Raw genomic sequence first — 13,483 nt, 5'->3', positions numbered from 1 at the left:
GAGGTACCATTTGCATGCAGATTTTGTTCGTCTCAATTCTCAAGGAAAAAAACATGATCACTGAAGATCGGTTACAGTTTTGAACACCATAGTGATTGTTTGTCACAGAATTAAGCTCAATGATTGTGTTCCATCAGATTATTTGTTTCTTATGATTTTTAATTGCTACATGATATAGGGTTTGTCCAGTCTGTCAATCTGTAAAGAAGGATAGCGTGTAGGTTTTTTTGGCCTAGCTAGGAAGTTGCAAATCACAGAGAAGCTAGCTAGGGTCTCCTGCATTGGAGATTTGGTCTTTATGATGAAAGTTGTTGATTTGGTCCTTCGACACGAGTTTATTGATTTTTTTGCTCTTTTGCTATAATAAATTGAAATTGAAGTGCTTCTATGGCTGTTTAGATCTTCTCTTCTTTTTTCTTGTATTTCTTGGCTTTATTGCTTCGAAAGCCAAATTTGCAATGTATAGAAGACCAGACTTGCAATGCATAAATATCAGTTCCAAACTTGCAATGTCTGATAAAAACCAGCAGCAGTTTAGCGTCTCACATGCCAAGCCAAATTCAAAGTGTTCCAAGTGATTTTTATCATATTTGAATCCAGCAAACCAACTGAAGGTAAAAATTTCATTTCACTCGCCTGAACAGGTTCAACAAAAACTTAACAACTCTACAGAACAAAGAACTGATAAATAATATATTGAAAAAAAAAAAAAAGAACCCTATGTGGTTAAACAAATAATACAACACACTCCCTCGTACGAGAAGCAAGATAGGAGGAATTGACAACAAGACCTTGTATGAAATGGTTTTCCCCCCAGCTGAGTGAGTTCCCAACATAGATATCAAAGAAAAAAATTCCTCAGCGACTGTGAGCTATTTGACTAGAATGTAGCGTATATGAAAATGGAACTATTTAGAATTTAAGAAGTCAATTTGAAAGAACTGAATAAACTGCCTAACAGCAGCACAAATAAGTAAGAACCGATTCCTTTCTTCGAGCAACCCAACACCACAGTTGATTCCTTCAGCTGGATGCAACAGGTTTTGAGATGGCCTGTTTTATAGCCTCGGCATATGTCCTGTGTTGATAGGTAAGGGTGGATTCAAGCAAGTCCCAAAGTGATGTGTTAGGGTTCCAACCTGGCATTCCCACAAAACCGAAGCTCAAGTCAGAATGTGATGAGCCTCAAAAAAATAATAAAAAACCGAGCGAAGAAACAAGACAATACCAAGTTGTCTATTGATTATGGTCATGTCTGGGATTCTCTTGTCACTGTCATCATACCCTTCACCATAGAATTCTTTGGAGCTTATATCAATTGTAGGAGATTCGATAGAGGGTTCTCCACTTACCTTTGCGTAAACCTATCATTTGCAAGAACAAGATGTCACAAAATTTGATGGAACAAGCAGTGCGTATTATCAGGCATGAAAAATGAATCTAAAAAAAAATATTTAAATTAAGTTTCAAGAATTATTTACCTCAGTCATCATCTCAGCAAGCTGCTTGACTGTAACTTCGTTATTGGGGTTGCCCACATTGAATATATGACCATTAGCCCTGGCTGGGTTTTCCTGAGAAAAAACAGACAACTAAACTACTGCTTCTGTAAAGCAAACAAGAAATCAAAACGAAGGAAAGGATATCGAACGCACAATCATCAACAGAACAGCTTCAATAGCATCCTTGATATAAACAAAAGTTCTCTGTGACTGGCCACCATCCACAAGCTTGAGTGGCTCTCGCCGTAGGAGATTCTGCAGGAGAAGATTTAAGATTTACATCAAAGTTTTATACACAACTGTATAACATACATCGTGATTCAAATCCATAATAGAAATTGAACTAACATTACTAAAGCATGCCAGAACCCTAGGAACACCCTCACTGGGACCATCAATGCCAGGAATGAAATCCATCCTGGGACCAATCCAGTTAAAAGGCCTCACAATAGTGAATTCAAGGCCATTCTCTGCACCCTCAGCTGTAAACAATAAAAATAAAAAATAATTAAAAAAAAAAAGGAGAATGTGAGAAAAATATGCTTAAAGTGTCTATTTGGAAACACCCATCAATTGATAAGTTCACTAACCATAAATCAGCCTCTCAATCAATTGTTTTGCACAGGCATAGGACCACCTCTGCTTCTCAATAGAGCCAAAAATGCAGGGGGAGGTATCTTCTTTTAAAACATAGTAATCAGGATCCTATTTCATCATAAAACACAGAACAGCAACATTTGCAACAGTAAGGAAAATAGGCTTACAGGAACAATCAAAAACAGTTTACCAAATCGAACAATTCAAAAGTTTCTCAGTTTTCTGATAAAAGAAAAATAGATATCAAAATTCATAATTCATGGAGATGAATGTTGTGCAAACTACAAGACAAAGACGATATGTTATTTACATGTGCAGAAATAATAGTTAAAAAACCACCTGCCAAACCATAATCCGCATAATAATACCATCAACCAGCATTACCCAGCAATGCTACGACATGTACATATGTATACGTGTGTATGTAACACTCCTGACCCAACCGACACTTGTATCCTACACCTTCTGGAAGTGGCAGCAGATAATGGATACCACTCTCAAGCTAATAGCTGGCGGTGGTGGTCAAAACAATATTTTCAGAGAACAATAAGAGTATATGAAATTTACAGAAATTCCCATCGATGAATCCTTAATTCCACACAAAATTATAAATCCAAAACAAAAGATTATTGATAAATAAACCCCAATAATCAAATTAGATATTGTAGTCCAAGAATGTTTTTAACTCAAAATGAAGATTGTCATACATTGGTGAACCATATACTAAAATACATGTTTTCTGGTTTATAAATTTCTTTACACGTCTCAAAATGAGGTGATTCATGCAACATGGCAAAAACTGTGAATGGGTTTTATATTAAAAAGAGGAGGGGGGTGGGGGGGTGGGGAGAGAGGAGAAGAGAACTAGTATTTGGATGATCTGACCTCATGTGATCGATCCAGTTCAAATAATCTTCATATGCATGAAATTAATTAAACCTAAAACAATCATACGCGGCCATTTGCACTCTTCCACTAAATCAAGTACCAGTTAGGGAATAAAATTAATGTGAAAAAGATTAAATCTGTACTTACCAACACTTCCTTTCAATCTTCCCAAATACTTTTTCAATTTACTCCCCCAAGCAAGCTTTACATAATTAATTATTGGCCAGAGAGCTCCAATAAAACCTTACACAATCATGTGAATCCACACGAAAATTACAAGTTCCACAGCCCCATAAAACCCCTTCATTGTTCTCCTAACATAAATATGGCAGACCATTACTAATTGTACTAACAGCCCTTCATATTCCTCATAATTTTTGCAGTTCCTTTACATCTTATGCCATAATTGGTTAATACACAACTTATCAAGAAAAAGAAAATGATTCGCTAATACACCTATTATCACTGATTTGTCATAGCAACCTCTGAAATTTACTCTGAACAAGCAGGTTCCAGCTAAAATCACTTCAGACTTTAAAAGGAACCAAGCTATCTATCTTACTGGAAGGTAAATGACATGCACCTTGCTAGAGGAAACTATGTTAATCCCTGCAAATTGTGCACAATGTTCAAATGAGGGAGCATAATTTATTATAATTAGGCCACCCTTCTAAAAACACTCTCCACTCGAAACTAGCCAATTACATCCTTGTATCACCTCCTTCCCACTCAAATCTCACCACAATAACATGTGCAGTTTAGGATCTCAGGAACCAAACATATATACTATGTTTTGTGTTAAAGCCAAATCATCCTTCTTTGAAGTAAAACTACAACTTCAATCAAAACTGATATCCAAAAAGAAAGAAAATGTTCTAAGCAATTTCTCCCGTACTACAAACAACATAAAAAGAAGCACTGGAATTATAATAAAATGCCTGATCTAACAACTATAACAATACAACTATCCCTCTCAAAGGGCTCCCTCAGTCTACCAATCCCAAAAAAGTAACTTTCCAATGATTACGCCATTCAAGTATGACAAGAATATTTGGGACCCCATTTATGGTGGGGGGTGGGGGGGTGGGCTGGGGGGTGTTCAGTCCTTTCTAAAAACACTGGGTACACTATTTTCACCTTTGCTATAGATAGCTTAAGGATTTAATTAATGTTTGCAATTTTAAATACAATAAGAACTACTTAACTCGCGATAAATTTGGATAAACATATAACTATAACTTCTGAAATTTGCTAAAGAACGAGATAATTCCTGAAAATGTTTAAGCAAATTGCCCGTGTTAAACTTTTATGATACCTATTAGTCAGAAAATAAAAGTTAGAAAATAAATTACAGGTCAGCATAATTGAAAAGTTTGTTTGAATAACTGAAATCGTCAAAAAAAAAAAAAAGTACTCGCTTGCTACAGATCTGGTAATTTGAGATGAGTTTGGTTCAGGAGTAAAAAAGGGGGAAAAGTGACCCCTCTGGCTTTGGATATATAAACACTCCAACTTAAAGGAGATCTAGCAATTCCTTCTCAAAGAAAAGAATAATGTACACCACGACAGAAAAGAGAATCAGAAGTATACGAATTGACCAGAGAACCGGAAGATTGAGAATGAATTTTTTTTTAAATCCATGCTTTCTTTGCAATTTTTGTAATTTATTCAATAGATTCAGCTAGTCATGTAGATCAACTGTCCGATCCAACTGCGCATGGATTTCTTATTGGACAAAAATAGAGAGAACAAGGAAAAAAAATGATGCCTCTGAAAATAGATCATAACAGCATTATCAAGAAAATCACAGATCTTTAAAATTGGTCTCAAATTGAGAAAACAAAATAGAAACAGAAAGCCTTACCTGCCGCAGAGGGTGATCTTTAGGAAGAAAACTTCCAATTGTTTTCCCATAGACTTCGCAAGTAGAAAAGTGAATGAGTCTCTTGTTGTTATCCGAACAGTACTTAACCTAAAACCAAAGTTCCACATCAATCACACAACTTACTCATCTCTAAGACAAAGGTCGACTTTATAAATAAATAATGTAAGGTAAAATGTCAAACATCAACCCAATTCACATCAAAACAGGTCACTTCAATCCATTAACAGAACAAGCAAATATTTGACAACATCATGAACAAAACACGTAGATCCAAAATGCATACCACAGGGAGCGCATCAATGAAATTGCTGTAGATTGTATCCAGAGGGCGTGTGTTGTAATCCGCCGGAGTACAGATCGCCGCTAGATTTATAGTCTACATCACAAGAAAATCCACAATTCAGTATAAACACGAGTCTTCAAACCGATCGTCATCAACAACAATTCAGAATAAAGATTAAAACCCACATATTTTAAGAATAAATCCGAGGCAAAAGAAAGAATGCCAAAAGAAACATCGCAGTAAGAGAACCACAAGAGAGAAACAACATATTCAAAATAAAAACTTAAATTGTGCATAATTTAAGTATCAAATCTGAACTTAATAGCGAACAATCAGAAAGCGCCTAAAGTTTTAGAGAGTGTGTGTGTCGTAGAGAGGGAAAGAGTACCAGATCTGCCATTTTGATGAGTCCTTCGAGCCTGGAATCGTTCTTGATGTTGATGCGGTGGAAGTGGATGCGATCGGACCAGGGATTGGAGGCCGGTTCGAGAAGGTGCTTGATCTTGTCATTGTACACATCCACCGCCAACACCTTGTGCGGCGTCTCCGACATCAGCTTCTCGCAGAGGTGCGAACCTATGAACCCTCCGGCACCAATCATGCAAATCGTAATCGGCTTGATTGGATTTCCGTCCAGATCTAACCTAGCCACCGCCGACGACGCCATTCTCTCTCTCTAGGCTCGAATTACTTTCTCTCTATATAAACGTCACTTTCTCTCTCTATATCTATCGATTTCCTCTTTCTCTCTCTAAAATAGACTGTATCCTCGTCGGCAAGAACGGGGGTTTTTTGAGTGGTGTATGAAGGGGTGTGTATTTAAAGCAAGAAAAAGGAGGGAGGAGGACGTTCTCAGAATCAGTGGCCCAACTATATTCACTGTGATTTATTTCTATATATAAAGCTTTCGCGTGTATAAATTTCTTTATACTCGCTTTTTTATAGAAGCCACGTATACAGTTGCAGCTATATTACGGTGGCCTTGAAAGCACTGGATTTTTCCTCTGGAATCTGAATAATTGAGAATATAGATCTGGCTCTTCTCAAGCAAGTTGATAAATTTTCATTGAATTTTCGTTATGTGATCCATAGCTAGCATACTTTATTGGATGACAACCATGATTTCAATTAACTCAGCTGGAGTTTGAACAAAAACAACTGTGAATGGTTTCCTTAATACCTCTTTTTTTTATTTATTTATTTATTTAATCAAAGGAACAAAGTTGATCCCTTAATGCTTTAAATGTACTCTGTTTGAAACTGTTCATTTTGTTCCAATTTCTATTTTCACTCTAATGTTAGAGATTTAAAAGAGCAATCATTCTAAGGAGTTAGGACTGATTTAGATTATTTTGAAATCAAAAAATTTGAGTGTATCATAAAGATTAAAATTAAATCAAATTGTAAAACTAATAGAATTGAACTAAATCAAATCATGAGGGAACAGTTTGGTTCGTTTTATGTTTCTAGACTTTTTCTATAATTTAATCCAATATATATATATACAAAATGAAATACATAACATAATTTATAATAAAGTTGGACAGGGGCATATCCCTGAGTTGTGCGGGGCTCAATTGGTAGAGGCACTCTTCAATTGTATTGGAGCCCATGTTCGATATATCTCATCTTTTCCCTCCAAAAAAAGTATACTATTTTCGTTTCAAAATAATTGGGCGCTTTGGGAATTATGATTTTTGGACGGAGGGAGTATATATATATATTTATTTATTTTTAGAGATATAGCGGCATTAGCATGGATCCGAGAGGTAATCATTTGCTTTTGAATCGTAAAGAAAAAATAATAATAATAATAATATAGAATTGAATGATTTACTCAATTGAAGGCTAGGCTAGGATAGGCTAATCTCATTATGAAGTATTCTATTTATATATATATATATACACACACACATATATATAACGGTTCAGTTCAATTCAGTTTAATTATGCAGGACTCTAACGCTCCGTTTGGTAAGAAGAGGGGTTAATGGGAAATATGAAGGAAGAAATAAATTTTCTTTGTTTGGTAGAAATGAAGCAATGAGATAATAGAAAAATGATGGATGAGTCATCCTTTATACTTTACAAAATTTTATCCTTCCAAATATAGGCGGAAGATTAATAAAAAAGGTAAGGTTATTATAAATGTTTTTAAATTACAAAATTTTTCTTATAATTAACATTTTCTTTTTTATTCTTGCAGATTATCTTATTACCTTTCGTTTCATTCAACCAAAAAAAAAAAAAAAAGAATGAAAGACGCCATCTATTGTTTTATTTATCTCTTCTCCTCTCTCTTCCATCCAAATTTCTTCCATCTTACTAAACTGAGCATAAATCAAAACCGAATCATTTATTAATAGTTTCATTTTTTTTTTTTTTTGGTTCAATTCAATTTGATTCAATTCAGCTCACTAGTTCAGCATATTGTTTTTACGTCCTTAAAATAGATAAAATAGTGTCATATTATAATCGAGTAGTATATTCGTGATTTAGTATTATCTCTCTCGATTTGTCAAACGTTTAGATCTCTTTCTTCAAATGAGAGAATTCAAATCTTAATATAGGTTATAGCTTAGTGATACTTCCTTATATTTTAAAATAAAAAATCGAGAATTCAAATCTCCAAATGAGTATGTGAGTAAATGTGTGCATTATTGTCCAAACTATATATATATATATATATATCCAAATCTTAGTAGTAGATCTTTATGTTAGATTTGCTTATGCAAGAATATCACAACAAAAGTTCCAAATCTTAACGTTAGATTTGCTTATCCAAGAATACGACTACAAAAAATAAGTTTTTCAGGAAGAGAGGACTGCAAACGTAGCCTTTTTTCCTGAGACATTTGAAACAAACTAATTTATCAAATTGGAAAACATGCAAATATATATATGTGTGTGTGTGTGTGTGTGTGTGTGTGAAGTATGATATGTACAATTCACCTTCTATACTTAATTTTATTCTTAAAATTAAATGTAATAAATAAAGTATGATTATGACGTAAGTATTTCTAAAATAACAATGGTTTACATAAAACAGTTACCGTATTAGATTTGTTTGTCCAGAAATAAGACTACAGAGGTAAGTTTTTAAAAAGAAGAGGACTGACGATGCCCTTTGTCGAATTGAGACATTCTTGACAATTAAACAAAAGTTACCAATCAAAATAAAAACATGCAAAAAATATGTGAAGTATGAAATGGACCATCCACCTACACCAACTATGATTTTCTTCTTAATTTTTAAATAGAACTCCTATATATAGTATGATATGACACAAGTATCTAAAAGATAACAATTATCTGCATGACACATGTATGGATAGTGAATTGAACAGTGCACCGACATGCATGCAAATTTATCCCAAATAAAAAATGGAATAAGTCTCTTTCCTTCCTAAGCAAAATCTTAGAAAAGAAATCTTGAAAATGTATACTCGCGTGCTACAACATGCATTCACATGCATCATTCGCGCGTGGTATAACATGCAGTCACAGCTCTCTCTCTACTTATATATATATATATATATACATGTACTTATATATTTATTTATTTAAAAAATAATAATTTTTGCACATAATAATTACACTGAATTGCTAAATCTACTCCTTTTAATAGATCATTTATATAATAAATATGGGAGTGAGTCATTCATTTACTAATTATGATGCAATAGTTTGCACGATAAATAATTCAAATCACGATAAATAATTCAATTCATAGTCAAGTCACACATATCGTCTAATTATTTGCTTATTACACCTATTTAAACTCGACATGAACTCATGACGTCTTAATTTACGGCTCACTCAAGAAGATCTCGTAACTATTGGAGCATCCGTGTGAATTGCCGCAACACTAATTTCATTAGCACAATTTTTGTTTGGTAAATTACAATGATCTCTCGTGAGGTTTGGGCAAGTTACATACATTTTGCATTTCCTTTTGTTAAGACACCTCAATAACCTTATACTTTGATTAGGTGTCTTTTTAGTGTTTAATTAGGTTTATCTCTTTTGTTTTTTTCTTTTCAATATATATATATATATAGTAATATAGTGTTTACAAGATGGGAAAAAGGGCAATAGTGTATTTTGGTTTGACAGATTTTTTTATTTATTAAGCTATTATTAAATTCGATAAGGGTACGAAAGATATTCATATTTTTAGGGGAGATTAAAGTAATAAAGTCTACATATTCTATTTTTAGGGGAGATTAAAGTAATAAAGTCTACATATTCTATCTATATGCAATTTTTTCAAACATCAAGGAGGTCAGTATAATTTATATATTTTTTGGATAAATTATAGTGAACTCCTCTCTAGTTAGATCAAATTACACATGACTCCCCTGTCAATTCAGACATTTATAACAAATTGTCCTATGCCTGGTCAACCATGTTTATCATTATTTGCTGTCAATGTCATCCAATTTAAACTTTGGATGTTGATTTTATACTTATTTATGTGAAGAAATTATTAGATAGTCTTTGCTTCGTTTAATATTTGGACTAATTTAAGGAAAAATAATGTAAATTTTTTTTATAATATATTAATAGAGAATTATAGATCATTTTTTTAATTTAAAAATTTAAATTTAACTAATTCACCAAGTATCAATAGATAGGATCATCAATAATTTCTGAAAGTATAGTCTCTGATTGATGAGGTAGTATATATAGTGTGACGTTTGGGTACAACATGGACTTTCTAGGTTGCGCATTGGGTACATTTGGCAATTGACATTTGGTCAATCCTAAATTTCTGATGAGAGTACTCTACTACCCTGGCCCACACGGGCCAAACCCGACTCCCAACTTTGGGTATCTTTTTTCAATTCTAATACATCAACACAAGGCACTGATAGCACCTAAATCCAGTTAGCCAGCTTATGTCCAATGCAATTCCATCTAGAATCATGAAGGTTCAAGCCCAACCATTTTTTATTTTCTTTAAAAACCAAGGCACACACCAACACACCCACTTGAAGAGCTAGGTGCCCCAAGCCCAACCATTTTCCACAGTCTGGTCTGTTGTACTTTTTTCGATATAGTAATTTTTAATCTTTGTTTTCTTAGGCCTTTTCAAACAATAGCAAGACGGTCTTTTTTTAAGCCCATTAAAGGCGTTGGGCCTGAAAATGTTTCATCATCACAGCTTGGGCTTTGGGCCTAGCCGGTTTTAACAGTAAGGCAATTTAAAAATGCACAATGTGCCCAAGATGGGCAGGAGGGGGGATAGCCCAACAAGCTTGGCGACCCAAAAATGGATTGTGATCAAAGCCCAAACAGATAGGCCCAACAAAACGACATTTGAGATATCCGAAAATGTCATTTGATTATATTCAATCATATTAATATAATTTTATTATATATATAACTAAAAATTTTACATATTTGATAAACAATTAAATATACATTTAATTTACTATTTCTAAATTTATATATATGTATAAAAACACAATCGCACATAAATACTAGATATATATAGTTTAATTATTCTAAATTTGAAAAAATAGCTACTGAATTTGCAAATTAGAAACCTAAATGCTTTGTTAAATATTTATTCAAATTTAACAACTCATTAACCAAGATATTGTGACCAAGGCTATGTGATCTAGTAGTATCTTTTCTATCTTTTAAAGTGGATAGTGATAGTTCGAATTTCTAAATGGACAAAATAAGTGTGTGAATATTTCTAGCCAACAAAAAAAATAAATAAATAAATAAAAGGAGTGGATTTTCAGTATATTATTTTCTTTGCATCTCCAAAATCCCGCAGCTTCTTAGAATTGCATATTTTATCACGTTGCTTAAAACTTTTGTCTTCATGGTAAGCAACAAAAGCGAGAAGGCATTAACATTTTAGAATTGCATATTTTGTCACAATGCTTAAAATGATGTATGTTGTATAAGCTAAATCCACTTACAGAGTTTATATAGAAATAGGGCTGTAATTTGGGCGGGTTGGCACTCATCTCGGGCTAAGCTCATACTCAGCCCATACATAATTTGCACAGCCCGAGCCCACCTCAAAAGAATTTTGTGTGTAAAACATAAATCAATTAAAGATGTACCCATGACTTGAACCTAAAATCTAATTAATTATAATTATAAATATATATAATATTTTGGAGCTCGGATTGGGCTTCGTGTTTCATTCATAACAACCCAAGTCCAGCTTGAATTGAATTCGGGCTCAAAATATATAACTCAGGCCCAAACCAAAATTAGAAAAATATTGCTCAAGCCCACAAAATTTCGGACTGAACTCGGATTATTTCAGATTGGGCCCGCCCAAGTTGCAGCCCTATATAGAATACGATATTTTGTATGGTAATATTATCAACAAACAGAGTGCGTCGAACTTAAATAAATTCTCTTTGCAACTTCAAATTCACATAATTTCTTAGAATTACGTATTTTTTCATATATATATATAGTAAAAGCCAAAATTAACTTCTATAGACTCTCTCACAAGAAAGTAGTGGTTGTGAGACAATTACACAAGCCAAATCAACTTGTAATACATTATTTTTGTTATTATTAAAAGTAGACTTTCGCTACGAGCACATAAATTTATGAAAAAACTAAATATAGGTTGCATTAAAAGTTCTAAATAATAAAATGATCTATTTTAAAAGTTTATTTTTCAATTTGATTGATTTGAACAAAATAATTACAAATGCATCAAAAATTATTATTAAAATCCCAAATACTCTCTTTGTAATCTGACTTGTTTTTTTAATTGTTAACAAGTATGTCTATAGTTGCTGTTTGTTTCCTTCTTTAATAAAATTGTTTAATTATCAATATATATATATATATATATATATATATATATATATATGTAAATATATATGTAAAATTATCAGTGAACAATTTTAACGAAGAAGAGTTTCTTCTCTTTCCATTGCTATCTTTATCATGTCATCATCTGTGAACAATTTTATTGGAAAACTTTCTTTGATTCAATAGTTTCCAAAATATGCCTTAAATCAATTTTTTTTTTTTTACTGAAAGGGGTTTCTCCTCTATCCATTGTTATCGTTATCATCGTCATCATCCTTGTTTACAATATTAAAGACACAAAACACTCTTTGAAACATAAAAATTATAATAAGATTTAAGGCATATGACTTATTGGTGCATTACAATATTTCTTTCAGATCTTTCCTTAACTTTATAATAAAGATGACCATTGTCTTGAGAATTAATTTTTATCCTTCCTAAGTCAGTAATCAATGACCTAAACTCCATTTTCAGAGCCTTCCTGTGGTCTGGTCCTGAAATGACAGCTACAGGGGCCAAAGTTACATGGAACAAGGTTTGTTTGCCTAAGGAAGCAGGAGGTCTAGGTATTCCTAACCTAGAGTTAGCCAACAAAGCAGGCATTCTTAAAAGAATATGGGAGCTCCAAACTGCAAATCCAGATAGATTATGGATTAGGTGGTGTAATATTCACTTGATCTAGTCCAGGAATTTTTGGACCAGTGGCATCCCTCACCAATGCTCTTGTAGCTGGAGGAAAATGTTGCAGCTCAGACATCCAGCTAGGCTTTTAATCAAGCACATCATTGGGGATGGCAGTGGCACCTCCTTCTGGTGGGACAATTGGGCACCAGGTGGTCCTCTCTGCACCAGATTCTCTTCAGCTCTTCTTCTTGATTTGGGTCTCAGTTTGGATATCAAAGTGCGGTCTGTCATTGTCAATCACAACTGGTACTTCCCACATACTTTACTTAGCTCAATTTCAGAACTGTCATCTCTAATTCCTCCATGCCCATCTGGAAGTGACAAGAAACTCTGGACAGCCTCATCCTCAGGCCTTTACAGCTTAATGCACATAACCTCTTCTCTTGCAGATCCCTCTCCAATAGTACATTGGTACAACCTAGTTTGGAAATCCCCAACTATACCTCGTATGAAATTCAATCTCTGGCTAGCAGCCCAAGCAAGGCTCCCAACTCTTGACAGCAAAGCTATGGCAAAACATGTCAACATTTGTGCTCTATGCCTTTCCCATCATGAATCCCATGACCACCTGTTTTTTAACTGTCCATTCATCTCACCGATTTGGAGTTTCATCAAAGACAAAGGAAATTTCTGCAACTCCATATCAAATTGGGGAAATCTAATCTCATGGTTCAGCATCAGATGGAAAGTCAATTCCAGCCCCAATTTGCTTCGCAAGGTATGCCTATCATCGATGGTTTACCATACATGGGAAGAGAGAAATGAACGAATCTCCAAAGGGAAGAAATTCTCGCAAAGATCAGTGCTTACTTGAATTTGTAATTCGATCACCTCTATTATGAA

The 13,483-nt window shown here is 33.7% G+C and overlaps 1 protein-coding gene across 1 annotated transcript; it reads right to left on the bottom strand.

Annotated features, from left to right (window-relative positions):
• Window positions 1-609: 609 nt before the first annotated feature.
• LOC132269933 (UDP-D-apiose/UDP-D-xylose synthase 2) lies at window positions 610-5,990 on the bottom strand. The gene is made up of 9 exons (XM_059771153.1): window positions 5,544-5,990; window positions 5,156-5,248; window positions 4,852-4,959; window positions 2,093-2,207; window positions 1,851-1,984; window positions 1,656-1,757; window positions 1,482-1,574; window positions 1,229-1,364; window positions 610-1,139 (listed from the first exon to the last, which is right to left on the bottom strand). Exons 1-9 carry the CDS (start codon window positions 5,820-5,822, stop codon window positions 1,024-1,026), a joined length of 1,176 nt encoding a protein of 391 aa, XP_059627136.1. The 5' UTR covers window positions 5,823-5,990; the 3' UTR covers window positions 610-1,023.
• Window positions 5,991-13,483: the final 7,493 nt, after the last annotated feature.

Source organism: Cornus florida, unplaced genomic scaffold, assembly GCF_030987335.1.
Source record: "Cornus florida cultivar Cherokee Brave unplaced genomic scaffold, ASM3098733v1 CherokeeBrave_3.0.0_Hap2_Chr08, whole genome shotgun sequence".
In the NCBI taxonomy this organism is placed as follows: Eukaryota; Viridiplantae; Streptophyta; class Magnoliopsida; order Cornales; family Cornaceae; genus Cornus; species Cornus florida.
Note: the sequence above shows the minus strand (reverse complement) of the source record. Positions and strands in the feature narration are given on the sequence as shown.